A 26,705-nucleotide genomic window follows, 5' to 3' on the forward strand; every position below is an offset into this window, starting at 1 on the left:
AAAGATCTTCCCTACTATTCTTAGGATTTAGAACTAGTTAGTGGAAACTAAATGATGATCAATATTTCTAGCTCAAACTAGTTTTCTAAAAGATAGAAAAAAAGAATTAATTTACATGATATCAAATTGAGCATATGTGCAGTGAAATATAAAAGTTTGAATTTAATGTTTAGTAAATTGATTTTTTAAAAATAATGAAATGGGTAATGATTTGAAGTGGGAGAGTGAAAGAGAGGAGGAGAAGGCGTAAATTAAATGAAAATCACGAGCAATGTGGGAATTAAATAAATAGAGCAACAAAAAAAGAGTGTAATTGAATGCCCATTTGAAGGAAAATCATAACCTCAAAACATGACCTTAGTTTCAAAAACTGACTTGCCATTTTTTGTTTAAAGAAAAGAATCTTGAAGACCCACCCTATACAAAAACTTCAAATCAGTCCTATTTTTGTAAGTAGTTTTTGGAAATCCTGTATTTTAGTAAGTTTTGTTTTCTCAAGTAGATTATTAAAATAAAAGGTCCGTTGGAGTTGGTTGATAAATACAAAAAGAAAAAGCAAAAATGGTGAGAGGAAAAGCATATTAATTATGATATATATATATATGTGGTTGGTCGGGTGGAAGCACAAGAAGCAAAGCAGCCTGCCTAGTAAAGGGTAATGCTACCTCTTCTTCAATTTTAAATCAATATCTCTTCCATCCTTTTTCTATGTTGTTCATGGGTGGTAGGACTATTTGTGGTATGTGGAGCACCCTCAGGTGGAGATGCATGTGTGTTAGGATATTGCCTTTTCTCGCCCTATCACCATCCTGCCTCCATTCTGCTTCTTGTTTTTGCTCTTGGCTCTAGAAAAATCATTTTTAATGTAAACTTTAAAATCACTGCACCTATGTTGGAAGAGAAGGTTAAAGTTCAAAATAGGATACACAAAAACAGTCGAGAAGGAAAGATGATTTTAACAAAAGTTGTGACTGTATCAATAAATTGATACAGTTAGGGATATAAGTTATCATATGGATAATATGTTATTAGTTATTCAAATCTATTATCAAAACATGCTATTTTGATATCTTTTCTTTGTCTATTTATGCTCAAAATAAACAACAATATCACTTTAGAGTAGTATTATATTGATGTTATTGATATATAGTAGCGTATTAGGAATATTACTTGTAGATGATATCGGTGATGTCTTTCTATTGCTATCACTGATAGATATCATAAGTGATAGTAATAGAAGAATATCATTGATAGTAGCTATCAAAAATATCAATTGATAGCCTAATTAAACCTTATCAATTCAAAATCGATATGTTTATCCAAGTACATATCACTCGTAAAAAAATATCTTTCTAATAATATCGCTTATAGTTGCTATTAGTGATATCCTTCTAATGCAATAATTGATAGATAATTTTACTAATACCTCACCTTCTATAGTCTAATTGACTGAATGTTTTATCCTTATTTTATGAGGTTATTAGCTTTAAATATTGAAATAACGAAGGGTAAAATAAGATATTATTTCTAAAAGAAATTAAATAATATTTTCAATTCAAAATTTGAATTGAATTTTTCTATTAGCCACAACTAATTCTTAATATGTTTTACTTTTTCAAATATTGGTTTTTAATTTTAATTCCCACTAAATGCCTTAAATTTATAGGTATGTTATGCTGAGGTCAATTTTTCTTTTTAATCTATGTTTATTATATTTTAATCAAATGTTTAATTTATTTCATTTTAATTGCTGAAAACAAAACAGTAAATTCATCCTTATATATGATGGGAAGTTTTTTAAAAATAACAAATTTTACTAAATATTTATAACTTATTCCAAATTGTATCGGTTACCGTGATTGATATGTTATAGGGATAGAAATAGAAGAATATTATTGATAAAATCTAAAATTTTGTTATAATTTATAAATATTTTAATTTATTATTTTATTTTTAAAAATATCTCTTATAAAACTTTACTACCACTAATATACTAATTTTATTTATCCAACTAAACCAATCCTTAACTTTGATTTTTTTATTACAATTTAAACTAAATTATAAAAGGAAAATGCCTCTTAACTTTGCATTTTAGGTAAGAAATTAAAATATCTTCAAACTTTTAAAAGTTTAAAAAATACTCTCAAACTTTAAAAAATGATTCAAAAATATCCGTGTGGTTAGTTTTAGATGAAAATTATTAAAGTTTTGTTTCAAAAATACATTTGAAAAAGTGAAAAATTCCAAATATATCTTTAAATTTTAAAAATGTTTTTCTTAAAAAAAATAAAGTACTCTCACAATTAGTATAAGAACTAAACAACTTGTTTAATATCTCATTCAAAACATAACTCTAAATTAAAAATGGTTGTTATGATGTAAATTTATTTGAAATGGTTAGGTTTTACGAGATTAACAATATGTGTAAGGTTTAAAGAGATATTGAAAATGTCAGTGCATTGTTATTGTTTTGAAAAATGGATGGTCTACAAGATACTTTCGTTGGTGGTTGCCTTTTCTATTTCTTATGCCGACGTCTTCCATTTTTAAGTGTGCGATTGTTATAGAAGTTAAGGTTGCTCCATGCTCATTGTAATTTTGCTATCCATATTCATATTAAAAGACACTTAGTTCGATACAGTTGATCATTCATTTTTTTTCCTTTCGAGCAACCTTTATATTACACTTTATTGTACTTGTTCCAGCTTGTGTTAGAAGAAGAGAATGTTACACGTATTGAAGACGTACCTTCATTCTATTTGTTACTGCGCATTGTGATTCCTCAAGAAGGGATTCTCTTCTCTAAATTTAGTGGGAGTCTAAGTAATTATAACAAAAGAGAGATTTTTTTCAACAAACGAAAGATACAACACTGAGACTTAAAAGAAGCTCAAGTTCTTCATAGAGGAAGTATATGTCCCATCTTCACTAAAAAGTATATAGCAAATAAAGAAAATTGAAGATCGAAGTAGTGTCTATAGACTTAATTAATAATACTAATAAAAAAAACTCAAAAACCAAATTATTACCGAAGGAGACCAATATAATTTTTCTTAAATTGATTTATTTTAGAAATATTTTTAATTTAGGGTTCTTTTACTATGCGATATTGATAAAATGTTAAGTGTGTTTTTAAAACTTTTGAAATAGTGATATTTTTTTTAATTCCATTTGAAAATTTGAAGATATTTTTAAAAATTGAAAAGTTTTAGAACTAATTTTTTTTTTCTAATTTAGGTTATATTTGAAAACTATTTTTCACATTAAGAAGAATTGAATATAGTGTGAAATGAGATGTTAGAATTTAAAATTGTATAGTTTTTAATTTGATAAGATTGGTTTGGATAAGGTTTCCATTTATGGAGCACTCTCAATCTCTATGCATATAATTAAAAAGCAAAAGAATAAACAATGATATGTTGTTGGTGTGATGCTTATCTATGTGGACAATTTGGATCTACATATTATTTTTTAGCAACAACAAAATTTGGTTTACATAATAATAACAAAAACATTTTGCCTATTGTTATTATTTTTTTTATATTAGCTGATGTCCAACTTAGTATTAATGAAAATTTAATATATAGTTTGAATTCTTGATGTTGTGGCTAATACATTATATGTGGATGTGTTAGAACTATAAAAAGAGTTATTTTATTATGATTTATAAAAGTGTGAATTATATTTTAACTTATTTAACTTTTTTTTGTCCCTGTTATTTAATTTATTTTTAAACTTAGCATGGCATTTTTAATTGAGGGATGATACTTAAGAAATATGAAAATTTTATGATCTTTCACTTTAGTGATCCAAAATATTGAAGATAGCAAAGATTTTAGAAGAATTTTTCCCTTTTCATAATTTCTTTCTTAGTTTCTTATTTATTTTATTTTATTTAAAAACTCTCTACTCCTATAACCTAATTTAATTCATTTCTCGCCATATATTCTATTTAACATTGCATCATCATATGCAATGAGTTTTTTTTGCAATATTTTCTAAATATATAAGGTGGTATATTCACCCTAACACTTTTTAATTACATAATTTCTCATATGCTATTTTTCGAGTTTATAACGTTTTCAGTATTGTATCATGGTATGCAATTGAGATTTTCGTATATACTATGCTTTTTCGGTAACATTTTCACTTGTATTTAGCTTTTTTAAAGTATATTTCTCAAATATATAAGGAAAATTGTAATTGATTGTCATTTTAGGAATAATAATTAAGGATGTAGTATCATTTTTAAAAAAATTACAAATATAGCAAAACTATCGTTGATATAGACTTGTATCGCTGATAGACTCGTATGATCTATTAGTGCAACATGATCTATCGGTGATAGACTTTTATCATCGATAGAATTTGACAAATTTTGCTATATTTACAAATTTTTTTAAAGGTTGTTATATAATTAATTACTCTAAATCTAATTGCTATATTTGCAACTATCCACGATATAATATGCTATATTTATCGGCATTTTTAAAAAAAAATTATATATAATAATTTTTATGTTGTAACTTTTTTCAACGTATACTGTGTTATCAATGTGATCTTCTTCTTTGTCAAAAGAATCACAAACGAAAATGTATCTTGGAAAAAGAAAGGAACGGTGGATTGAAAAAAATATTTTTGTATAAGTATTGAGTTATTATTATAAATATTATTAAATAGAAAGATTTAGAAATGTTGGTATGTTTTATAAATAGTCTCGATAGTTGGTTAATTTTGCAAATGCCATCTGCATAAATCCCAAAAAATGATGATTGTTGAGATGAACACTGCAGATATAGTTTCCATTTCTCTTTGAATAATTTTATTCATTTCAAGCTTTTCAATGGGAGGTCCAAATCTAGAACCATCTCAATTCTTCCTCTCATAATCCATTCTCCATCTTCTCTTTTCTTTCCAATTGATTTTGCAGCCTTGATTCCTTTAGGAAATTTGTAAATCCCGCCGGCGATTCGCTTGGACATGACCGTCGGAACTTCAAAGAAGAGGCAGCGCGTTCAACACTCTGTCTCTTCCAGCCGCAACTCTTCCGTCGCCGCTGCCGCCGACTGCTTCCCCTTACCGGATAACTCCTCAACCGAAGTCTCCAAGAAACCCCATACTCTCCGCCGTTCTTCATCTTTCTCCTCCATCCCCGCCGGCGGCTCCTTCAACGACGCCTCCACTGCCGACGTTCTTCTCCGTTTGTATTCGGAGGTTACTCCTTTTGATTCATCCGGTTCCGATTCTCTGTCGTCTTCCGATGTTCAGATTTATCTTCATTCACATGTTCTTCGCCGATCGAAGTACTTCTCTGCTTTGTTATCAGATAGATGGAAGCCTCGGAAAGATGATGATTCTGGACCTTTGAGGTTGAGTTTCGGTGTTCCGGGGGCTCAGGGTTCCATGGATGGCCATTTGGCTGTTCTTGAGCTTCTGTATGCTGACGATATGTCGGACGCTATCCATAGCGCGAAGGCTGCGTTGGATCTCCTCCCCGTTGCACTTAAATTTCTTTTTGAGGATTGTGTGAAGTCATGTGTTCGATTTCTCGAGGCTGTGCCGTGGACTGACGAGGAGGAGAAGAGAGTGATGGAGTTGATTCCATTTCTGCAGGAGGAAGAATCGAAGGAACTTCTTGCTAGGGTTTTGCCGGGTCAGAATGATTCTTGTGAGGAAATGTTGCAGGGATTGATTTTGGCTGCTATTCACAATTATCCCAATATGGCTTTCGTGAAGGCATTTGTGGCGAAGCTTTTGAAGGATTTCTCTTCAAAGGAGTCAGCTAAGAGAGTGCTGAAGAGGGCATTTGAAACGAGCTTGAAGGTCGTGAAGGAGTCTTTGGAGGAATATTCAAGCCCAAATTTTAGAGGAGATCATAACGAAACAGAAGCCATTCAAAGACTCAATTTACACACTGCAATGACAAATGCTAAGCATCTGTCATGGCTGGTTGAGAGGATGATTGAATTAAGGGTGGCTGATGTTGCTGTGGATGAATGGAGTGAACAGGCTTCTTTCACTGCAGATTTACAGCGAGCATTTCGAGACGATGGGTGGAGGGGCATTGTGCCAGGATTTCCTTCAGTCCTTCTAAGATGTACCTCCAAGCTTGCCAATGCGGTTGCTGCTGGTAGCATTTTGGCCAACAAACAGGTACCAATCGCTTTGCATAATCTTTCCAACATCCCATGAGTAAAATGATTATGTTTTCAGTTGAGTTTTATGTTTAAATGTGCTACCTGTATGATTTTGAAAAATTAGAAAGTTCTCTTTTTGTGTTTATCTAATTCTCCCAACGCATAGTGGGTTATCTTATCTCTTGTTCATTGGGTTGGATTTTATTTCATATATTTGAATTGCAATTGAAGTAGACAGATCAAATTTTTGTTGTCTGAAACTTGTTGACTGTTAATGGCTTAGAGCATATCATACTTTCTGCTTTTATGTCTTTTCTTTATGGTTTTTTTAGTCTTTTTATAATTTTGCATTTAGTTCTTGTTTTATCTTTGATTCTTGTCAAGTTCTTGTTTTATCTTTGATTCTTGTCAAGTTCTTGTTTTATCTTTGATTCTTGTCAAGTTCTTGTACTCGAGTCCTTGGTTTCCTCCATGGTTATTTTTTATTTGCTCGTTGATGACTGAATTGATCTTTTAAAGTTGGAGTTAGTTATGTCTCTGTTTAGTTTGTGGCCTTTATAAGCTGGTACCTAGGCTTTCTTCTGGACATTCCGATTTGTGTTTTGTATAACACCAGATGAATTACTCAACTAACTGGTCCCATCATTCTCTCTTTACCAACAGAGCTTGAGTTCAAGCAAGAGAAACCAAATTAGTGCAGAGGCAGTTTCAGGGAGCAATAGCTTTTATTGCATTCTTTGCCAATGAGAAACCAAATCATCATGAAGATGACCGGATGAATAAAATCAGGATATAGAATTAATCATAATATTCTTTCTTGTGGTCTTTTTGCAAAAATGATAGGGACGTATGTTACTTTTTTTTTTGGGCAAATATTAGTTGATTGATTCTGCAGTCTCCTTTGGTTTAATTACAACCCCCAAATTTTCCTTGTTGGTATCAATGAGATTGCTTTGCCTCGAGTCTTCTGAGATGATCAAGATAAAAACAGCCAATTACATAAGTAGAGTAATATTAACCCGAGTACTACTGATGGGAGATTTTTTATTGATTAGAAACTGCTTAATTTACTTGGTTTCACTCGGGGTTCCAACTCTCTCAGGTTAGAAAGAAGCTGGTAAAGCATTGGCTTCCAGTTCTGCTTGTCAGCAAAGATCATTCACCCTTGCTTGCCAGCAACAAGGGCTTGTGTATGGAACTGGAGGAAACATTCCTGAGAATCATTTCCACACTCCCCTTGTCAGATGCACAAGAGTTGTTGCAGCAGTGCCTTAGCTTCACCCGACATGTTGATGATTGCCCACATCTCTTCAAAGCCTTTAATACCTGGTTCCGACGTGCAACTCATCCTCCACAGACAGAGAAACTTTGATGAAAGAGGAACTGTGAGTTGTGGTTTCCTATCCCTTTCAGTATTGTACATATAGGAAGTGGGAACTTAAAGTTTGTATATAGACCCAGAAAGATATCGTTTTGCTACAAGAATTGGTCCATGGGACCCCTTAGTGTACCATTTCTTATTAGCACCACTTTTTTTTTTTCTTTTTTTGGTTCTGGTTGTGCTGTAATTATCTAGTTCTTTTGGAAACTCATCTATATTTCATTTTCGCTTTCGTTTGAGCATGTAAGTATCGTATTGGACAATAACCTCAGAACATAGTTTTTCTGGAGAGACTTGTTATCTGTTTCTATTCCCAGGCCGCGACTTGTTAGGTTCTGTCTTTCTGGCCTAGCTGCAAACAAACGTAATCTTACCTTTCAGGAAACCTAGGTGGAATATAAGTTTTAAGTTTAAGCGTACACTTTGTACACTCATCTTTAGGCTGTAGAGTAATAAAGTGAGCTCCTTGCAAGGTTTTTAACGAATGGTTTGTTGATTTATGAGAGGCTCTAGTTAGTTAGTTAGGTCCATGCTGCTGCCTTGCTGCCTTGCCCTCTCTTTTAAGGGGCTCTAGGATGATCATGCTAGAGTGTGCTAAGGTTGCAAACATATTTGGTTTTCTTGAACAAATGCAATACTTTTGTTATTCATCTTTGTTGATATTCCAATAACCAATGTTGAATTATTCCTGATGTTGACTTAAACGGGACGTGTTTGGGACACTTATGGAATTTTCTGTTGAGAGTAAAGTTGTTATTTAACACCGAATAATGATATTAGTGGGTCAACCAAACAACCAACTAAAAAATTATGAGTAGAATTGGTATGTATAACCTTCCAAGTATGAGGTTTAAACTGTTTTTAATTTTATGAGTAGGATTGGTATGTATAACCTTCCAAGTATTAGGTTTAAACGGGTTGAATTAAAAGTTCAATTTTAAAATTGATACCATTGTCATTTCCCTTGTCCCTTCTTAAAGCAAGGTTCACAAAAACATTGATGAGGGCCTAGTGGTTTAAAAGTTCAATTTTAAAATTGATACAGTTGTTATTTCCCTTCTTAAAAGTAAGGTGAAAACATTGATGAGTTGATCTAGCGGTGAAAAAGTAGGCATAATCTTAATATTTAACCAAAAGGTCATGATAAGTTGATCCGAACGCTTACGAATATAAAAATAATCTTTGATACTACATGACAATCATAGTTTCTATCTATTTCAAGTGTTTTAGGTTAACTCTGTCTAACATTTTATTCGGTTTCTACACAAATAGTAATTTAAAAGTGCCTGTGTTCGATCCTAATTTCCATCCCAATTCATGGTGGGAATTTCTACTCCAAAAAATAATTAATTTTTGAAAAAAAGTAATTAATTATGAAACATGAGTAACTTTGGAAATAAATTATTGTAATTTAGCCTTAATGCCTCCCGGTCTCTTAACTGGCGCTATTTTAACTCTGCAAGCAGATCCTATGAGTCCTCATAGTCATTTCTGTCAGTTTAGAAGAATGGGAAAAACAGATCATTGGTTTCTGCACTGCGTTGTAGCCATAATGTCATAAACTGATAGACACCCTTTGCAATATAGTCATAAATTCTGAAAACACATTTAAACTTTGCTATATTTAACACTTTGAGGAAATTACCTGTTTTTAACTCCATCTCCTAATCCCTTGAAACCTCACAGATAGTGAACAATTATGAATGAAACCTCAGAAACACTTACTTTCCTGTTATCCATATTCCATCTTGGAAGTTGCAACGACTTCCACCTCACTATTCATCACACAAACTCATAGTCACCTAACATATGATCATAAGTGTATAGTTTCACGCCTATTAGAAATGAGCAAAAAAACTCGGTTACACCGCTTCTAATGGGGATGTGTGGGAAATTCTTCCTCCAACTTATAGACTTATCTAATATCTAATTCCAAATTCAAGAAGGGGTTTGAAACATATAGTAGTTGATGGCACAGCTACAGCTTACTAAGATTGTTCTATTCTAGTCTTAGCCATACACAAATCCATAACCTAACCAGCTTTAAGGATGACGAATGCCTGAAAAACAATAATCTAACAGGTTACAAAAAAATTGTGAAGTTTCAATTCAGCACAACGTTTAAAAAGCATTAGAAATCCAGCTCAAGACCTCATAATTAGAGAATGCAAGAAATCAATTGCATGTTATTGAACAGGCCAAGAGCAAGAGAGATGCCTAACAAAAATCTAACCTCCCAAGGTTTGTATTCAAAGGCTTAAAACAATAGCTCTCTGCATATCCAGAAAATGTGGCCGCATTGCATTATACAACGATAAAAACTAAAAAATAGTTGTCTAAATGATTCTTCCTTGTGATAAAGGTATCTTACAAAGATAAGTAGGAAAGATGGAAAAACCTCACAAGTCCTATGGAAGGTCATTTCAGCTACCAGTCATTCAGCTGTATTATCAACCAATTACAATTTCGCCTTCACCAACCATGTTATGTCACAAAGATGTTGCAAATCCTAAAAGATAAGGTAAAATGAAGACGTTAGGAAACAAACTCGTTAAGATATACTAGAGACACATGGTTCCACTCAAGATGAAAGTTATAGATTGCCATTTCTTGAATGTAATTCATAAATCAAGAGTACAGACACAAAAGATGCAATGTTAGTCAATAAGTAACGAATCATTTTGTCTTGTATTTTGGATATGATGAGGGTGCTAAAGGGGTGTTAATCTAGTTGAGATGTTCGGGTGTATTATTGATCCTCTCTTTCTCTCCCCCATTTCTAGGCTTCTCTATTATTCTCAATGTATAACTCTCTTGTACTTTGACGAAGCTTATCTCCTTTTCAAAAAAAAAATAAAAATAAAAAACTAATGGATCATTTGGTGACTATTTCTCATTTTCCACTTTTTATACATAGTTTGTGCTAAATGTGATTATTATGCTTTTGGTTTTTGAAACTTGGCCAACATTTCAAAACGATTTTCTGCGTGTAAGTAAGAAATTAAATAAAGAAACTAGTAAGCTGTCTGATTTTTCGAAATAAAATAATCAAAAACAAAATTGTTCTCCGAACAACCAGAACTCAGAATGGATAGGAGGGCAAGTTCAAGGCAATCAAAATTCCAAGAACAGTTATTTTTTAAACAGTAATTAAAGAAGTGGATCTTTGAGCCCCTTTTCGACGTGGACAAGAAAAAAAAAGGACGCTTCGTAGGGGCAAGAGTGTGTAAAACAGTACTCATTTTGGAATTCATCAACAATATTGCTAAAGCTCGTAGAAGTGTCTCCATATTTAAAGGAGTAGGTGAACAGACTTGTGAAAGTAATGATCTTTACATGGAAATGAAAGAACTTGGACTAAATAATGAAGAAAATATTGCAAAATAAAAAAGTGGCTCTAGTCTATTCCACCACATATAAGAAGTTCATTTCTCAACTTCTATTACTTCGTGTACATCAAATAGAGGCTAAGACATGAATTTGAAAAATAGAATCAATTTTAGAAGAATACCAACTAGAAATTTTGCAGTGTTTCGAGAATGAAACAGAGGGTAAGAAGATTTAATGTATTTAACAAGACAGAATTCCAAATCACATAAATAAAAAACCCTCTTCATATCGCAGATAAAAATGCTGACATTTAAAAGAACAACTCAAAAAAGGAAATGAGAATAAAACAACCTTCAGAAAGCCAGCTCCAGCAATGGGAATCGACGGCAATTTTGGACTTCAGCCGAGCCGAGGCGACGGCGGTGTGGAGTGGCATCAAAGACTCCACATTAGCCAAAGACGAAACAATCCTAAAGAGAAACAAAGAACGAGCAATGAAAACGGAAGTAAATAAAGTATAATCAAGATCCAAAAATAGTAAAAGCTGAGTAAGATCTCAAAGAAATTCCAGCACGTAAAGGACTGAATGAAACTACAAACTTTGAAGTGAAAGTACCTGGTAAAGGAAGGAAAGGTTCTGGAGGAAGAAGAAGAAACAGGCAATGGATTTAGGGTTTTATGAGCAAGTGATTTGGTACGGCCGGGCATGGACCTGGAAGCCGCCGCCGTAAGAAGCGATCGGGAAACGGAAGCCATTTCTTTGACACACCGGTGGAAGCGGGTTTAGCAATTGGATTTTTATAGTGCGAAGAAGTTTCTTTGGGGTATTCTTTTTCTTAAGTGAGGGTTTTAAAGCAATAACCTTATACACTAGTGTGTCTCACCTACTAACATCTTTTACTCTAATAAGTATGGATCATGATTGGTTCATCATAGTCATTATTTTACCAAATTGACATATGGAAGTGACGTTTAGTAAATGTTTAAACATCCAAGTTTACATTTTGAGCAAATCAATTTCATTTGAACTTAAATTAGTTAACCAAAATTTAAAAACAAAAATCAATCAATCAACCTAAAAAGTATAAATAGAGTTAAACCTAAAACTAAATAAAACCCAAGTTCTCTCACAACTTGATGGGCCAGTGTGGGCTTATTCAAATTCCCACAAGGAAGCACAAGCCCAAGCCCAAGCCCAAGCTCAAAACGCAGCGTCTCATCAACCGGAATTCGGAAATGATTCAGGTGACTCTAGCGATCACAAAGGTTCAGTCGTTTCCACAGAGAGAAGCATATTTGGGAATCCCTCCCTGTGAGTGGCGGTGAAAAACATTGGCTTTGCCATGGCTGCGATCTTAGCTCGGAAATCCCTTCTCGCTCTTCGTGCTCGTCAGCTTGTAAGGATTCTTCCTTCTTTTGCCCTAATCTTTCTTCTCCGACCTTCACATCCTTTTACCCGCGATGGATTTATACCATCCAATTGCTTCAATATGGACGTTGCTGACCTTTTATTCTGTTTTGGGATTTCTAGCTTTTGTAATTAAATTGAAGTTTTCTAGGCGCTCATTTTTTCTTTTTAGTTTTGATATTCGAGTTGTAGAACACACGGGGTATTAGTTTCCTTTTTGTTTTTACTGAATCATACAATTATGGTCGGTGGGAGTTGCTGTGTGTAATTTATTTGCTCCGTTGGGTTAACATTTTTTATATGGAAATGGGATCGTGTGTCATTTCTTTTCCCTGACATGGAAGGATTTGTTATTTTTAATTGTCCTATTTGGTGGGAGAGTTTAGAACGAGGAACTTGAAATACTGGATACTTGCAGACTGTGAAGTTGATGGTTAGGCTGTTTATACAATGCAGTATAAAGATTTGTAGGCAGATGTTCAAGACTGTGAATTATGTTCTTTCCTTGAATTTGGGCAAAGAACAATTAGCATTATGGTGTTGTGGGTTGGGGCGGGAGGGTTCTGTTCGTATTCAGCCTTTTAGTCTTGTTTTATTTGATCTGAATATTTCACTTTGATATTTGATGAAAAATATTATCCCCCATTCTTTAGTTATCGTGGAGGTATTTACAATATTGATTGTAAACTTGATGGGAATCATGCCACAGATATCATTTTCCTCAATTCTGGTAGTTGTAATTGCTTTTTGTTACCCTTTACTTTATTTATCCGTATAATCTACTGTTGTTAGGCTGTCTCCGGGCAAGCACTGCAAGGTTCTCCTTTTCATGGTCTCCAGTCAACACACTTGTACAGTACCAGCAAAGGTTTTGTTTCTGGTTCTTATCATCTCGATAAATTTACTTGGGTTACCATATTAACATAATTAATCATTGCTGAAGCTGAACTTTGCAGTGTGTACATAGGAGATTTACTTATTTGTTTATTTCTGCCAAAACGTTGCTAGGGATTTTTCTTTTCTTTTTTTAAAATTCTTTTCCATCTCGGTACTTGTGCAGATGATGAAGAAAGAGAGCAGCTTGCCAAGGAGATCTCGAAGGATTGGAGTTCTAGTAATTTTTTTATATTTTTCCATAGTTTCTTCACTGCTTCATCTTTTTCAGTTGTTTGTTCTATTATACTTTATGGTTCTTACAAAAATCAATTTCCTGGCCAATTTTAGTTTTTGAGCGTAGCATAAACACACTATTTCTCACTGAGATGGTCCGGGGTCTGTCACTGACTCTTAAATACTTCTTTGAGAAAAAAGTCACTGTAAGTGCCTTTCAATCAACTTTTTTTGGCACTAAGCTAAAACTCTTGTTGATCCCGATTTCTGATTAATGTAAATGTATCATTCAGATCAATTACCCATTTGAGAAAGGCCCCCTAAGTCCTCGTTTTCGAGGTGAGCATGCCCTCCGACGATATCCAACTGGAGAAGAACGATGCATTGCATGCAAACTTTGTGAAGCTGTAAGAATCTGGACTTATATTTTAAGCTGTCTGTTCAAGTCATTTTGGTTTGGACAAAATAATTCTACAAAAGAATTTTAGAGAGGTCTTTTTATTTCTTGCCATCATTGATTTTAGGTTGAATGACGAGTTTAGTCCTAAACTTTCAGGTTTGTGTTGATTTTCGATTTGGTATTTGAAATTTCTAAAGTTGTCTACTAGGTCCATGAAATTTCAATTTTTGCCAAATTAACCCATGGACTTGAAAAATTGCCTCATAGATTCTTAAGCTTTCTATTATGTCTCTTTTTAAGTTTCAGACCTTTTAAAAATTGTCAAATGGATACTTAAACTTTCAAATTTGTGTCTAATAGATTACTAAAATTTTTCAATTTTGTATCTAATTTGGCTTATTCAACACACATACATATTTTCAAAATTCATGTATCTACTTAACATAAAATTTAAATTGTAGGACTTTATTAGATATAAAATTTTATTATTTTTTAATTGAAGATGTTGGAGACCTATTATATCTTGAATTGAAAGTTTAGAGATTTATTACACCTGAAAGTTTAGGGATCAAACAAGCACACACTTGAAAGGTTTAGACTAAACCGTAATTTAACCTTGATTTTGTAATATCTTTTGTATTATGCATTCTCTCAGTTGAAGGTGAAAATAATAGCTGCTCCTACTGACTCAATACTTTTAGATTGTAGCAATGGAGCATTATAGCTTGGTCAACATTTTACCGTCCCTTAATGCATTAAAGCACATATTGTTCTGTTATGTGTAGTCAAAGTTGAAAAATCTTACTAGGGTAGATGTATCTTAGGTAATTTAGGCATGTCGTTTAATCCTTGACTGAAATATTGTATTTGAGAGGGGTTCTCTTAGAGATGCAACTTTGAGAGCTTTATGTACTCATATTTCTCAGCAGGCCATGCTTGAAATGTTTATGGTTTTTCGATCTCTTAAATAGCCATGGAGGCAAATTTGATACTTTGAAATGTGATGCTTTTGATAGCTGAATCACTACTTCGAGTTGTGGCATTGAACTTGTGCCTGCCACTCTATTGATTTTCTTGTCAGATTTGTCCTGCTCAAGCAATCACAATTGAGGCTGAGGAACGGGAAGATGGTAGCCGTAGGACCACAAGGTGATCACAGCTCCACACCATCTTCATATTGTCACATATGTTTCCCTAAATAATCTTAATTTTCAGGTACGACATTGATATGACCAAATGCATCTACTGTGGGTTCTGTCAAGAGGCATGCCCTGTTGACGCCATTGTTGAAGGACCAAACTTTGAGTTTGCTACAGAGACTCACGAGGTGATCTTATTAATGTTTGAATGTTAAAAGCTGATTCTAAAACTTGCTGAAGATTGTTTGGCTCATAATTTTGTGATGTTGTAGGAGCTTCTCTATGACAAAGAAAAGTTGCTCGAGAACGGAGACCGGTGGGAGACTGAGATTGCAGAGAATCTTAGATCTGAAAGCCTCTATCGCTGATACATTTACCCTTGGTGCAGTCTGAATTTGATTTTTCTTAGTGCGTTCATAATAAGATAAACATGAGCATGCTGTTGAAATTATTTCGTATTTTTGGTACACGAGTTGAGAACACATATCTTGCTGCTTTTTACTTCCCAAGTTTGGGATTTTTCTCAGAAATCTTTTGTTTTTCCTCCCAATAAAAATGGGAATTCTATGGTTTCCCATGTAGTTGTAATTTAGGTAAAATATGAAACATTATCATCTTATGTTCTTCACGGCTTCATTCTCTGGTATTGATTTTGATAAAAAAAAAAAGAAAAAGGAATATATGAAAACACCATAAAATGGTCATTTGAATTTCTGTTTCTAGTGGCCAAACACATTTTTCCCGATACAGTCAAAGAACCATGGAGATCCATCCTTCAACACCTTGACCTTATAAAGGATAGAGTCACAGTTAACGTGGGAAATGGAAATAAGACCTCCTTTTGTAGTGATTGTTGGATTGGTAATTCCCCCTCTTTCCTCGCTTGTACAACTTGACATTACAAACAATTTGGCTACTGTGAGCAACTCTTGGGAAGATGAACATGGATGGAACATTTCTTATAGGAGAAACTTAAAAGAGGAAGAATTTGAAGATTGGTTGACTTTGACGAATCTCCTATCTACTGTTAATCCTACTAGAGATAAATGGACGTGGAACGTCGACAAGAATGGGAACTTCTCCTTCTATTCACTTCTCGATGCAATTTAGGTGGACTCTCACTCAAAAAAGTCAAATTCTTGTGGGAAACTGGACAAAACGCTATCAATACAAACGACTAAATCCAAAGCATTCTCATGCTCATGGAGCAACCTTTCAACAAACACACAAGAAATCATATGGTCTCATTTCATCCATCTGGACTATCTAGAAAGAAAAAAACAACCACATTTTTAATGAAAACGAGAAATCCGACGACACAATATGGAATCTTACCCTATCTACTCAGCCATAACTTGGTGTAAGTGTACTTTCTTTTTAATGCATTTGACCTCACTTCTATCATAACCAATTGGAGAAATCTATTGTAACTCCTTTGGTTTTGGGGTCTTGCCCACCCTCCTACTTTCATACATCAATGAAAGATATTTCTTATGAAAAGAAGTTCTGTTTCGAGTGAGCAGTAGAGATCTCCATACTTTTTTCTTTTAATTTAATTTGAAATGCACATTTGAATTTAAGATAAATGAGGGATATTTTCTATGTTGGAGCGAGGTTCCATAGAACTCAAGACTCGTCCCCAACTATGTGGAATTCTGGAAAATGAAATAGGAGTTAAGAATAGAGACTCGAAAAGTTATCCCTGCTTGTGGACAACTCTAGTTTCAGCATATGTTTGTAGTGTAGCATTTCATTTTTGCTCTTGTTTTAAGGTCGTTGCCCTCAACCATCCCATATGACAATCTGAAAAACAGAACTTGAGTTCAACTTCTTAGTTAATAATCACATCTATAATTTTTTTTTGGATAAGAAACATGTATATTCTAAGAACAAGAGAGAACAACCTAAGGACAAGGGACAAGAGGCACTCACTAAAAAATAACGGCTTTTCAATTGTTGAAAATCATAGAAAGATTGTAATTACAAAAGTGTTTGGTGTAATTCGTACTGCATCAAGAAAATGATCACATCCATTATTACAAAGCAGGGATCAGTGATCAACTGCTAGTTATTGTTGAGCATTTGACGTAAGGTTAATAATATATACTTGATGCAGTTGATGCAGTTGACAATGACAAAGATAATGAATCCATAAATTAGCATACATTTAGTATTAGTTCTGTTTTATGAGGAAATATTGAAAGAAACATCTTATGTTTATGGGGTTGGAGCATTTTCTATTGATAGGAAAAATGCTTGTTCTCCATAAGAGAGCAGAATAATTTGTTCCCTTTCCCTTTCTGAGACAAGCTTCACAATGAACATCTTTCTCCTTCCCCATCCCCATCAATGCAATGATTGACGCTACAGTTGGACACGAATTGCTGACTTTTAAGGGTTACCCCATTGCAAAAGAACCTCTTCGGTTTATTTTTTGAGTGTATGAAAATGTCATGGAAAAGCCAACTTTGTTACTAATCATGTAGGTGAATAGTAGGCAAGAAATTAATCATTATCCAAACTATATCTTTCTTGCATTTCTCATTTGTACAATTCAGATGGAGTCACATTCTTGTTACATTAAAAAGAGAACTTTATGACAGGTAGATGGGTAATACACTTAGACCTTACAGCCACAGTTAGTGTACACCTTTGACCCTTTGTCTTGAGCTGAGACTTTTGATTTAACTTGTGCATGTCATCCTTGTGCAAGGGCCATGCTAATCTTCTCCGTACTGTTCCGATTTTATCGGATGTCCTCATAGGGACGAGACTTTTGATTTAACTTGTCATCGTAGATCTTTTATAACGTTCTTTTAGTCATGAAATCACTCTGCTGTGAATTGATGAGCACTTGTCAATCGTCACTGTCTTGTTCTAACCTTTATAACTCTTTACATGGAAAGAAAATAATTAGATACAATAAGTAGAGACTTCGGTAAAAGTAGTATGATAAAATGATAAGCATTCCTTACCTTCTCTCTCCTGGGATCTCGAATGTCTTTGGGTAGCCATGAATTGTCATGTAAACAAGACTCCATTCCATCCCGATAGTTATGACATAAGAAAAAGTTTAAGCTTTTCTTCGTTCATATCCTTTTAAGTAGAGAAGGAATTTGAAAGTGCAACATCAAATCATTCTTTATTTTCACTCAAAAAGTCATCAAGTCCACTCGAGTTGATAGAATCGTTAGTTGCATGAGGAATGGAGAGAGAACCATCGATGTTACCAGATTCAAATCTTTGGCGTTTTTCCACTATATCTGCAACCTTGTTCTTAAACTCTTCATCTGTGCAAGCTAACATGGAACGTAAATTGATGTTTATACGATTCTCAACTAGAACTTGATGCCTTGGAATGATACGCCCCTCCAGAGAATAGCTGAAAAACCTGCATTTATTATCATAAGTATTTTGACAACAAAATTATGGCTTCATTGTACTTCAAATGAACATGACTGAGCCAAAGGGCATTTTCAACTCCTAGCATTTAGGTTTCTTACGTGAATTTCACTTCAACTTAGCTGAAAAATCACCCAAGCTTATGAGAAGTTAGTAGGTGCATATGTTGATCCTTACCTTGGAAAGTCTATAAGATCTTGCAAAGGTCGAACCATGGTTCTCCGCAAATATTGATACTTTGGTCGAAGAATGTCGATATTATATCGGAGCAGCATAGGAAAATCAGTAATCATTTCTCCTAGATTCCGAGTATAAATGCCGAGAGACAGATAATACTTTAGATTGACCTCAAGCTTATGCACTATGCTATAGCCAAAAAGCTCTGGTCCCAAAGCTATTACTTTCCCGACATCTTTCTCCCTGACTCCTGCTTTGGTCATCAAGAATATGACCTGCATGGTTTTGCAGTTAAGGCTGTTGAGCAATCTTAATGAAAAAAATTAATCTACTCTTAGAAGAGGAGAAGGCATAATGTGTTTCTAGAAAGGAGAAACCATGGCACATTCGACATGTTTGACATGAGATAATGCTTTATTCGTAGCTAGACACAAGTAAGATGAAGTAGGTAGGATGAAGGAAGTCTATTTAAGCATTTCAAACACTCCATATTGTCTCGATCATGTGTTAAATTGTTATAGAGTACATCTGTGGATAACACAAGTACTCGATGGGATTGAAAAGTAAGAAAATAGGATTGGGATTATACTGCAACATTATAGAGAAAAGGTCGGTCATACTATCGCCATTTCAGATGGCTACCACAAACTTTTTATCCCATTTACTCCTCCCATCCATATTATAACCAGTCTTTCATTAACTTTCTAAACAAACTCTTTATATAATGAAAAATATTCCCCCAATATCTTAACAATAGCCATAAGATCTATCCTAGTAGCATTCCTAAAATAACCGTCTCATGAAAAAGAAACGAAAGTGTGGCATTTTCTCATCAACTAGGCAACGGATGCACCAAAGGAAAAACTGATACAGACGGCATAAAGATACAACAGAGTGAAACTCCAAATGTCAATATATGAGAATAGTGAAACTCCAAATGTCAATATATGGGAATGGTTTTCTTGGTGGTTCTATTCAACAAATAAATAATCAGAACTATAGTAGATAAAGATAGAGTACGGAGGATAATAACTCACAACAGGACGAATTTTCTTGTACAAGCTGAATGTCAATAATGATGGAAATTTCACAAGCATGTTACTAATCCCGTCATCTCGAACTCCTACGTCTTTGAAGAATTGCACCTTCATCATGCCGGAAAAAAAGAAAATCCCTTAACCATAGATACATTCACTAGGTAAATTTGAGCGTTGTTATGGCATGGCAGAATCATATCAATATCTAGCCTGATAATCTTCATTATCCAGTTCATTTTTTCTTCTAAAATATGGAAATGAGAGTTTGAAGCAAATTTACAAAGAGACAAAAAAGAAATACCTTTGGCACAATGATTGTCTCCAGATCAAGGCAGAAAACCACTGGCTTGATTGTAAGCATCCTCTTCAAGCCATCTTTGGAAATTCCAAGATAGTAGAAGTACTTAACAAGGGGCTTCCATTTATCCTCAATGCTACAATTCATCAATTGTGGTTTGTACGCTAGTAGTTTGCCAACATCCTCATTCTCAAGGCCAAACTCCTTCAAATAGTTGACCTATACGAATATGGTAACTAACGCATCATGTAAGCGATTAGCCGATCAGATATGTGATTTCATATATCATGATATTTCATAGAAGAGAAAATCTTAACATTAATCCCACTGCTTTGAAAGGGCAGAAAGCAAGGCCAGTTTAAGGAAAGTGAGCTAATATAGAAATTAAAAAACCATTACAACTTGAAATCCCGATTATCATCATCCAAACATCCCTCTCCTTCTCATGGCACTAAACACTCTAGGCATTGAATATTCAGCACTTAAGGACTAAATGAACATAATGGACATGTTACTTTAAATTCAAATGAAAGAAGCAACATTAGCATTATAAGCATGCTGTGATTAATGCGGTTATCAACCAAGTATCGTTCAAAGTCCAAAAACGTAATTGGAACTTTTTACAGGAAAGGGATTAAGATGAAACCATGCTCAAAATTCAAACGCTGAGTCGCAGTTCAACAGAACTCTGACTAAAGATCAGAAAGAAAGCAAAATACCTTTTGGTTCATATCTTCAAAAGTATACTGACCAAGAACCTTGGGGAAATCAAAGACCATTGTGCCAAAGTCTTTGTCATTCATTCCCATATTCAAGAAGAACTCCACACGAGTTTTCAGTTCTTCCATGTTGTAAGACAACAAGTAAGGGCATCGACTAATGACAAAGCCCATCCAAACCATTCTAACTCCATTACTCTCCAAGTAGTCCACGATCTCATCTAATTCCTCATTGCTGCGTTCCAATATATTCCCTCCAGCTTTCGTGAGTGTGAGTCCAAGATATCCCCCCTTCACATGAATTCCTTTCAGCCATTCCACAAGGCGTCTAATAGATTCAAGCTTTCCCCTTGACATGCAGATGAGCTTTCCTATCTGGGGATATGACAATGAGTTATGCTTCAACCACCTGTGAGATGAAGGGTGAGTTAGGTATGGTGAAAAGTCCTTCTAGCCAATTGAAGGCCCTTCTCAAAATTTTCAAGTTAATGAAGTCCCATTTAGTAACCATTTGGTTATTTGTTATTGAAAAATAAAGCATAAACATCACTTCGATTAGTTTCTATGTTTTGTTGCATACATGTTAGGAGCGTTTTTAAATCAAAGCTAAATTTTGAAGAAAAAAAAAAAATTTTAAAACATGTTTTTGGTTTTAGAAATTTGCCAAGAATTCAAATGTTTATGTTGGGGATTTCAAAACTTTTGGTAAGAAATGGTGAGAAAACAAGCACAATTTTCAAAAATAAAAAACCAAAATTTTATCAAATAAGGCACAGGTGTTACTTGACTTTGAAAATCACAGTACTTCCAATGAACTCATGAATTCGGGGAAACTCCCCACTCAGAAAAAGTAAAACCACTGGACTCTATTATGCTTATGGGGTTATTCAACTATGGATCCCATTGCGAATTCTTCCCACAAGAAACCACCCTAAAATAGATAACATAAACAAACAAAACCCAAATAGCTTTTCGCTCCCATTCTACCAACCTGATAAGTGGCACAACATTCGAATCTTCAATGACGGTCTTGGCACGAACATTGAACGATAGATGAGCAAATTCAGGGGACTGTTTCATGGACGCAGCTTGAATCATCACAAAATCAATGAACTCAGACAACCACTCAAGCAAATTGTTGGTATAAGTGATTCCAAATTTCCCCTTCCCCATCGCCTCTTTAAAGATCTCAGAGGTCACCTTCCGGCGAATCTCAAGAGCCCTCCTAATCATCTTCCGGTCATCTTCAGCACAAAACTCATCCCCTCGATTTCGAAACAGGGATTGCAGGGGGGGAAGAGAAGAACCCACATCGAAATCACTAGGGGATTGAACATAAATGGATCCAGGAAATTGAGGGGTTCGTTTTCTCACAAGCGAGAGCTCAAGAAGCTTCACTCGCTCGTCTTCAGGCAAAGGGGGTTCTGGGTTTTGTGGATTAGGGGATTCGCCGGAAGATAGGTAGTGGTTGAGAAGGGAGGCGGATTTGGAGTTGTGTTTGCGGGGTTCGGGACGAATGTGATCGGAGAAATCGGTGGATGGTTTTTCTGTCGGATTGTGGGGGCGGAGCTCGGCAGAGGCGACAGTGGCGATGGGTTTGCGGGTGGAAGTGAAGTGGAAGACATTGGAGAGAGGATTTGGAAGGCAGCAATGAAGAGGAGGGAATTGGGGACATGGGTTTGAGTACAAAGATGAAGAAGATAACATTATAGCTTTCAGAAATGGCGGGAGCTATGGCTGTCAACAATACAGGAAAGTGCTTTGCAGTGGGAACTTTTTTCTTATTATTTTTCAACGGCCAATTCTCGTTTATCAAAAGTTAGAAATATCGTTTTTCTTAAACAACATTTTTGCATGTATGACTAAATTTTATGGACCTTTGATATTAGAATAACAACCATAAAACAAATCATGAGTTTTACTTGGTGAAAACAGTAAAGAATAGCAAAACATAAAAATTTAAAAAGAATTAAATGAATCAATTCCTCAAATGCAACTGTTTAATACGAAAAATAGAATTGTTCACCTAAATCCAAAATAAACTAATTGAAATAACATCGGCAACATATAAATTTTTCCAAAAATATAAAGATTAGAAAAGTTACCACAAATGGGAAGCTTCACCGGTTCATCTTCCTCTTCTCTCTTCTCTCTATTGGCAATTTTGTAGGATTTTGATTCAATTTTCAAAAATACGAAAGAGTGTCGTGGTTCAACCAACTTTGAGAAGAAATCATGAAACCCGATGAAATTTATTTTGGCCAAAATCTCTCAAACTTTCTTATTGACAAGAATCACCCACTCCTTTTTCGGTTCATCAAAGAATTTGCCACAACATTTGACGTAAACAAACGAGGGCATAATAGACTTCTTCAATTCTTCTCTCATTGTGTTTATCTCTTGCTAGCTGCCCCTCTCTCTCTCAATCTCCTTCTTTTCTTTTATCTAATAAAACCTGAAACAAGAAGATTCAAATAATTGCAAAAATGTCGTTGAGGCATAATTAAATTCTAAAACTTAAATTCTAATTGTTATTAAAAATATATATTAGAATTTAAATTCAAATTATTATTAAAAATACATATTAGGTACTATTTAATAAATAATTTAAAATATAACAAATTTGAAAATATTGTATATATATTTGCCATTATTATAGAAAAAGTTTGTTGCAATCTTGTCTAACAACAAAATAGCAAATTTAGTTAAGATTTACCAAATTTGAATGTTGTTTGTAAAATGCATTGCTTTCGTAATATTTTCAATATCATGTTTCATTTTCTGAGGTATTCAATTACACTATATTTAGAATATATAGATTATCCTATATCCAGACGAATGACACTATATCTTGATTACCAAAATTTTTATCTTTTTATGTGTCCCAAATCTATTGTTTATAACATTATTCATACTTGACTTTTGGAAAATCTTAATTCTATTGGTTATTATAAAGTTTGGTTAGTTAAACAACCGTAATAATGACAAAATAATATATAATAATTTGGAAAATAGCAAACCTAAAAAATATTTTGTTTGTAGTAAAACAGCCCGAAGTAGATACTTTTTTGATAATTTTTCAACCAACTTTACCCTTCACACTTTTCTTAGATGCATAGATACAGTGTATTTTCATATCATTCAATTTTATAAAAATATTAAATAAATATTTATTTTCAAGTTTATATCATTTAACCAACATCACCTAGATTTACGCCTTTAATTTATATCATATTTTTGTATTTGTTGGCTTCAAATCAAATGATTAACAATTTATTAATTTGTATGATATAATCCGAAAATCTGGTATAAATTGTTAATTATGGATATAAAAAGGAGTATGAATTAAATAACTATTATTATAGGTATATTAATAAAAATAAATGGTTAATTATTTTATTTGAAGCCTACAGATTAAAAAATTGGTATAAATTGAAGGCATAAATGTAGTAGATGTTGGTTAAACAAGATCAATCCCAAAAACAAATATTTATTTGTAAAAGTAATGCACGTTACGTAACAAATTAAGCAACTAACCAACACGAGTTCAACAAAATATAAAAAATCCTCAACTAAGACCTACAAAAATGATTCGAAATTCAAAAGGAATGCAACACAATTCCTATTTAACCCAAACAACATCTAAACCATAAAGAATGGATCACCAAAATAACCTAAGAACACCACGTATCTCCACCTCAATTCACATTTTATAGTTTCACAACTTTATGGATATCAAATCCTTAAACCAAAATTTCATGCAAAAACACTTCTTCCCTTCGGTTTATGTAGACACCATATAGCTATTTAATTATACTTTAAATGAATAATAACCATAACAACAACAATTATTATTATTCCCTTTTTCTCTTTTCAAATGACCAAAACAAAACAAATTTTTCCACACAAATCATAATAAAATCTCCTCTTAAATCAACTAATCCTACTTAACTTATATAATTTCAATTATTTTGAGACGATTGAATAAGAATTACCTAAAATATTTGAGGCGTCGTGGGAAGAGTGTGGTGAGGTGAGGTGAGGGAGGAAAAATGGTGTAAGGTCAGGAGATGGGGGAGAAGAGGGAAAGAAAAAAAAAAAAAAAAGCTATGTAGGTAAAATAAATACTTGTATATCAAAAGTTTTTTAAAAAATATCACAAACCATCAAAATAAAATATTTACACGTTATATAACAATTTTGAAAACTAAACAAAATCCACAAGCCCACAATGAAAAATATAAAAAAATGGTTACGTTAATCCGCATTAATTGACGTGTGTAATATATTTGGTACACCATCGTTTAAATTTGACTATGCTTTTAATCGTTTAGATTTGAAACGATTTTTTTTTCAAGATTTTTGGCCACAATCATTTAGATTTGACTATTGTTTGGTACACTATCGTAAATGATTCTTTCGTACACGATTGTAGCTAAATCTAATTATTAAACGATCGTGTACCAATATCTAAAGATTTTTTTTTTCAAGAACTTTTATATTTGTTAGATTTGGTTGTAGCAAAATCTAAATGTATACCAATATCCAACAATTTTTGTTCAAATAACCAGCTTAAAAAAATAAAAGAACACTAGATTTTTTATATTTTGTACCAAATATTGAACCAAATAACAGTTTGAAAAAAAACTTGCAGAAGAAGAAGAGTTTGAACGATGGAAAGAAAAAGAAAATTAATGAAGAAAGAAGATAAAAGAAAGGGCAAGCGTGAAATATCTAAAATAATGATCGACTTCATGTATTTTTTAATTTTATTACGGGGGCCGTAAATATTTTGATGTTTTATTATATTTATGAAAATTTCCCTACAAATTAACTATTATATTTAATGGATATTAAAAATAACATTTTTAAAAATAACAAAATAAATTAAAATATTTACTAGCTATGACAAAATTTTGGATTATATCACTGAGAGTCTTCTATCACTATAACATATCAATGACTATCAGTGATAGAATTTGCTATAAGTTATAAATGTTTTGTAAAATTTGCTTTTTTTTTTAAAAATTTTCGATTAAAAATTGTTATAGATTAATGATACTTAAAGTGTATCATAAATTCTTAAAATTGGAAAATGTCCTTTTTTTTGTGAATTTTTTACCGTCTTCCTTGTTTTTGCTTGACAAATGTGTCGTGGTATTGGTAGCCCATTTTTGTTACAGTTAGGAGAGGGTGTATACATCTAGACCTTCGGTTACGACGTTGGGAGATACCATATCATTCGACGATTAAAACTGACGCTAGAAGAGCCAAAATTTCTTGTTGAAATGATCAAACTCTTTATACTAAGTTGAGATCATTACCACTAAAATAAATAAAGACTTTTTATTTAAAATAAAAGAAAATATTAAATTACAAAGAAAATACTTCAAATATTCATTTATAAAATATAAGTAAAGTATGTAAAGAAAATAATAAATAAAATACTAGTTCAGGGCCCTATTTAAAATAAAAGAAAATATCACAAGGGTATGGTAAATACTGAAATCACGACTGCAAAAGAAATCATAGACTTTCTCCTATGGAAGACTAGGGTCACTTCTTGTCATTCGTTAGCTTTCCTCCACCTCTACCTTTGCTTAAAAATTTAAACATATAGAAAGAGTGACTATAAACATATACTCAGTAGAGACTCATACTAGTCACACTATGTGTCTGTTAATTTTTCGTTAGAGTCCTATAAGAAAGTACTGATAACTATTGTGCTTCCAAACACACGCTATCCAATGATCCCATAGGGATACATCTGAGATCTCGGTGAACCTGAAGGAATCAAAAGAGAGTCGAGCTGTAAGTGATTTTGTCAAATCACACATAAAAAGCTAGCCACACATGCATAAATAAGTGGTGATCTTGAGAGACACCCATATGGTACGATTCTAACAGATATAGTTAGAGAACACCATAGTCTATACATATAGCATAACATAAATATCATATCTCAATCATAATGTATCTCAACCATAGTATATCTCATTCATAACATATTTTAGTCATACATAATGTATCTATCAATATCAATCATCCCTAACAGTCACATAATGTATCATAGCTACGTTAATGTAAGGAAGAACATAGTGTCAAAGATGATCTAGTAGTAGAATCTCTTAGCTCGAGATTAGCTAAATTAATAATTCCTTGGTTGA

At 33.3% G+C, this 26,705-nt stretch overlaps 4 protein-coding genes and 1 non-coding gene across 6 annotated transcripts; 2 read left to right on the plus strand and 3 right to left on the minus strand.

Moving 5' to 3' along the window:
* Positions 1–4,718: 4,718 nt before the first annotated feature.
* LOC101219438 (BTB/POZ domain-containing protein At1g63850-like) lies at positions 4,719–7,811 on the plus strand. Of its 2 annotated transcripts, none has more exons than XM_031888327.1 (2): positions 4,719–6,153; positions 6,801–7,080. In XM_031888327.1, the coding sequence occupies exons 1-2, from the start codon at positions 4,981–4,983 to the stop codon at positions 6,882–6,884; spliced, it is 1,257 nt and encodes a 418-aa protein (XP_031744187.1). In that variant the 5' UTR covers positions 4,719–4,980; the 3' UTR covers positions 6,885–7,080. The 2 variants fall into 2 exon arrangements, with proteins under 2 accessions (XP_031744187.1, NP_001274393.1); NM_001287464.1 differs by lacking the exon at positions 6,801–7,080 and adding an exon at positions 7,240–7,811 and having other exon boundaries at positions 4,782–6,153.
* A 1,827-nt stretch (positions 7,812–9,638) lies between these two features.
* On the minus strand, positions 9,639–11,733 carry LOC101220077 (protein NUCLEAR FUSION DEFECTIVE 6, chloroplastic/mitochondrial). Its single transcript, XM_011660774.2, has 3 exons — positions 11,465–11,733; positions 11,200–11,318; positions 9,639–10,027 (listed from the first exon to the last, which is right to left on the minus strand). Exons 1-3 carry the CDS (start codon positions 11,602–11,604, stop codon positions 10,008–10,010), a joined length of 279 nt encoding a protein of 92 aa, XP_011659076.1. The 5' UTR covers positions 11,605–11,733; the 3' UTR covers positions 9,639–10,007.
* Positions 11,734–12,061: 328 nt separating this feature from the next.
* On the plus strand, positions 12,062–15,541 carry LOC101219679 (NADH dehydrogenase [ubiquinone] iron-sulfur protein 8-B, mitochondrial). The gene is made up of 8 exons (XM_004150369.3): positions 12,062–12,245; positions 13,049–13,124; positions 13,317–13,370; positions 13,481–13,572; positions 13,660–13,773; positions 14,848–14,915; positions 14,982–15,093; positions 15,178–15,541. Exons 1-8 carry the CDS (start codon positions 12,192–12,194, stop codon positions 15,271–15,273), a joined length of 666 nt encoding a protein of 221 aa, XP_004150417.1. The 5' UTR covers positions 12,062–12,191; the 3' UTR covers positions 15,274–15,541.
* Positions 15,542–17,388: 1,847 nt separating this feature from the next.
* On the minus strand, positions 17,389–22,338 carry LOC101220316 (transcription termination factor MTERF2, chloroplastic). The gene is made up of 7 exons (XM_004150372.3): positions 21,530–22,338; positions 20,539–20,947; positions 19,823–20,038; positions 19,522–19,629; positions 18,485–18,759; positions 17,881–18,296; positions 17,389–17,797 (listed from the first exon to the last, which is right to left on the minus strand). The coding sequence occupies exons 1-6, from the start codon at positions 22,243–22,245 to the stop codon at positions 18,041–18,043; spliced, it is 1,980 nt and encodes a 659-aa protein (XP_004150420.1). The 5' UTR covers positions 22,246–22,338; the 3' UTR covers positions 17,389–17,797; positions 17,881–18,040.
* Positions 17,577–17,674, minus strand: LOC116405324. Its single transcript, XR_004218528.1, has one exon. It is a non-coding gene; the product is annotated as a U6 spliceosomal RNA (small nuclear RNA).
* Positions 22,339–26,705: the final 4,367 nt, after the last annotated feature.

Source organism: Cucumis sativus, chromosome 7, assembly GCF_000004075.3.
Source record: "Cucumis sativus cultivar 9930 chromosome 7, Cucumber_9930_V3, whole genome shotgun sequence".
Taxonomy (NCBI): Eukaryota; Viridiplantae; Streptophyta; class Magnoliopsida; order Cucurbitales; family Cucurbitaceae; genus Cucumis; species Cucumis sativus.

Coding starts and splice junctions, on each gene's coding strand:
- LOC101220316 (XM_004150372.3), bottom strand. CDS start 22,245: ATGTTATCTTCTTCATCTTTGTACTCAAACCCATGTCCCCAATTCCCT. Junction 19,630..19,822: donor AGACAATCATTGTGCCAAAG/GTATTTCTTTTT, acceptor GGCATGATGAAG/GTGCAATTCTTCAAAGACGT. Junction 18,760..19,521: donor ACAAGAAAATTCGTCCTGTT/GTGAGTTATTAT, acceptor AAAACCATGCAG/GTCATATTCTTGATGACCAA.
- LOC101220077 (XM_011660774.2), bottom strand. CDS start 11,604: ATGGCTTCCGTTTCCCGATCGCTTCTTACGGCGGCGGCTTCCAGGTCC. Junction 11,319..11,464: donor ACCTTTCCTTCCTTTACCAG/GTACTTTCACTT, acceptor GTTTCTCTTTAG/GATTGTTTCGTCTTTGGCTA. Junction 10,028..11,199: donor CTGGAGCTGGCTTTCTGAAG/GTTGTTTTATTC, acceptor CTTATCTTTTAG/GATTTGCAACATCTTTGTGA.
- LOC101219679 (XM_004150369.3), top strand. CDS start 12,192: ATGGCTGCGATCTTAGCTCGGAAATCCCTTCTCGCTCTTCGTGCTCGT. Junction 13,573..13,659: donor TCTTTGAGAAAAAAGTCACT/GTAAGTGCCTTT, acceptor TGTATCATTCAG/ATCAATTACCCATTTGAGAA. Junction 14,916..14,981: donor GGTAGCCGTAGGACCACAAG/GTGATCACAGCT, acceptor CTTAATTTTCAG/GTACGACATTGATATGACCA.
- LOC101219438 (NM_001287464.1), top strand. CDS start 4,981: ATGACCGTCGGAACTTCAAAGAAGAGGCAGCGCGTTCAACACTCTGTC. Junction 6,154..7,239: donor GCATTTTGGCCAACAAACAG/GTACCAATCGCT, acceptor CAACTCTCTCAG/GTTAGAAAGAAGCTGGTAAA.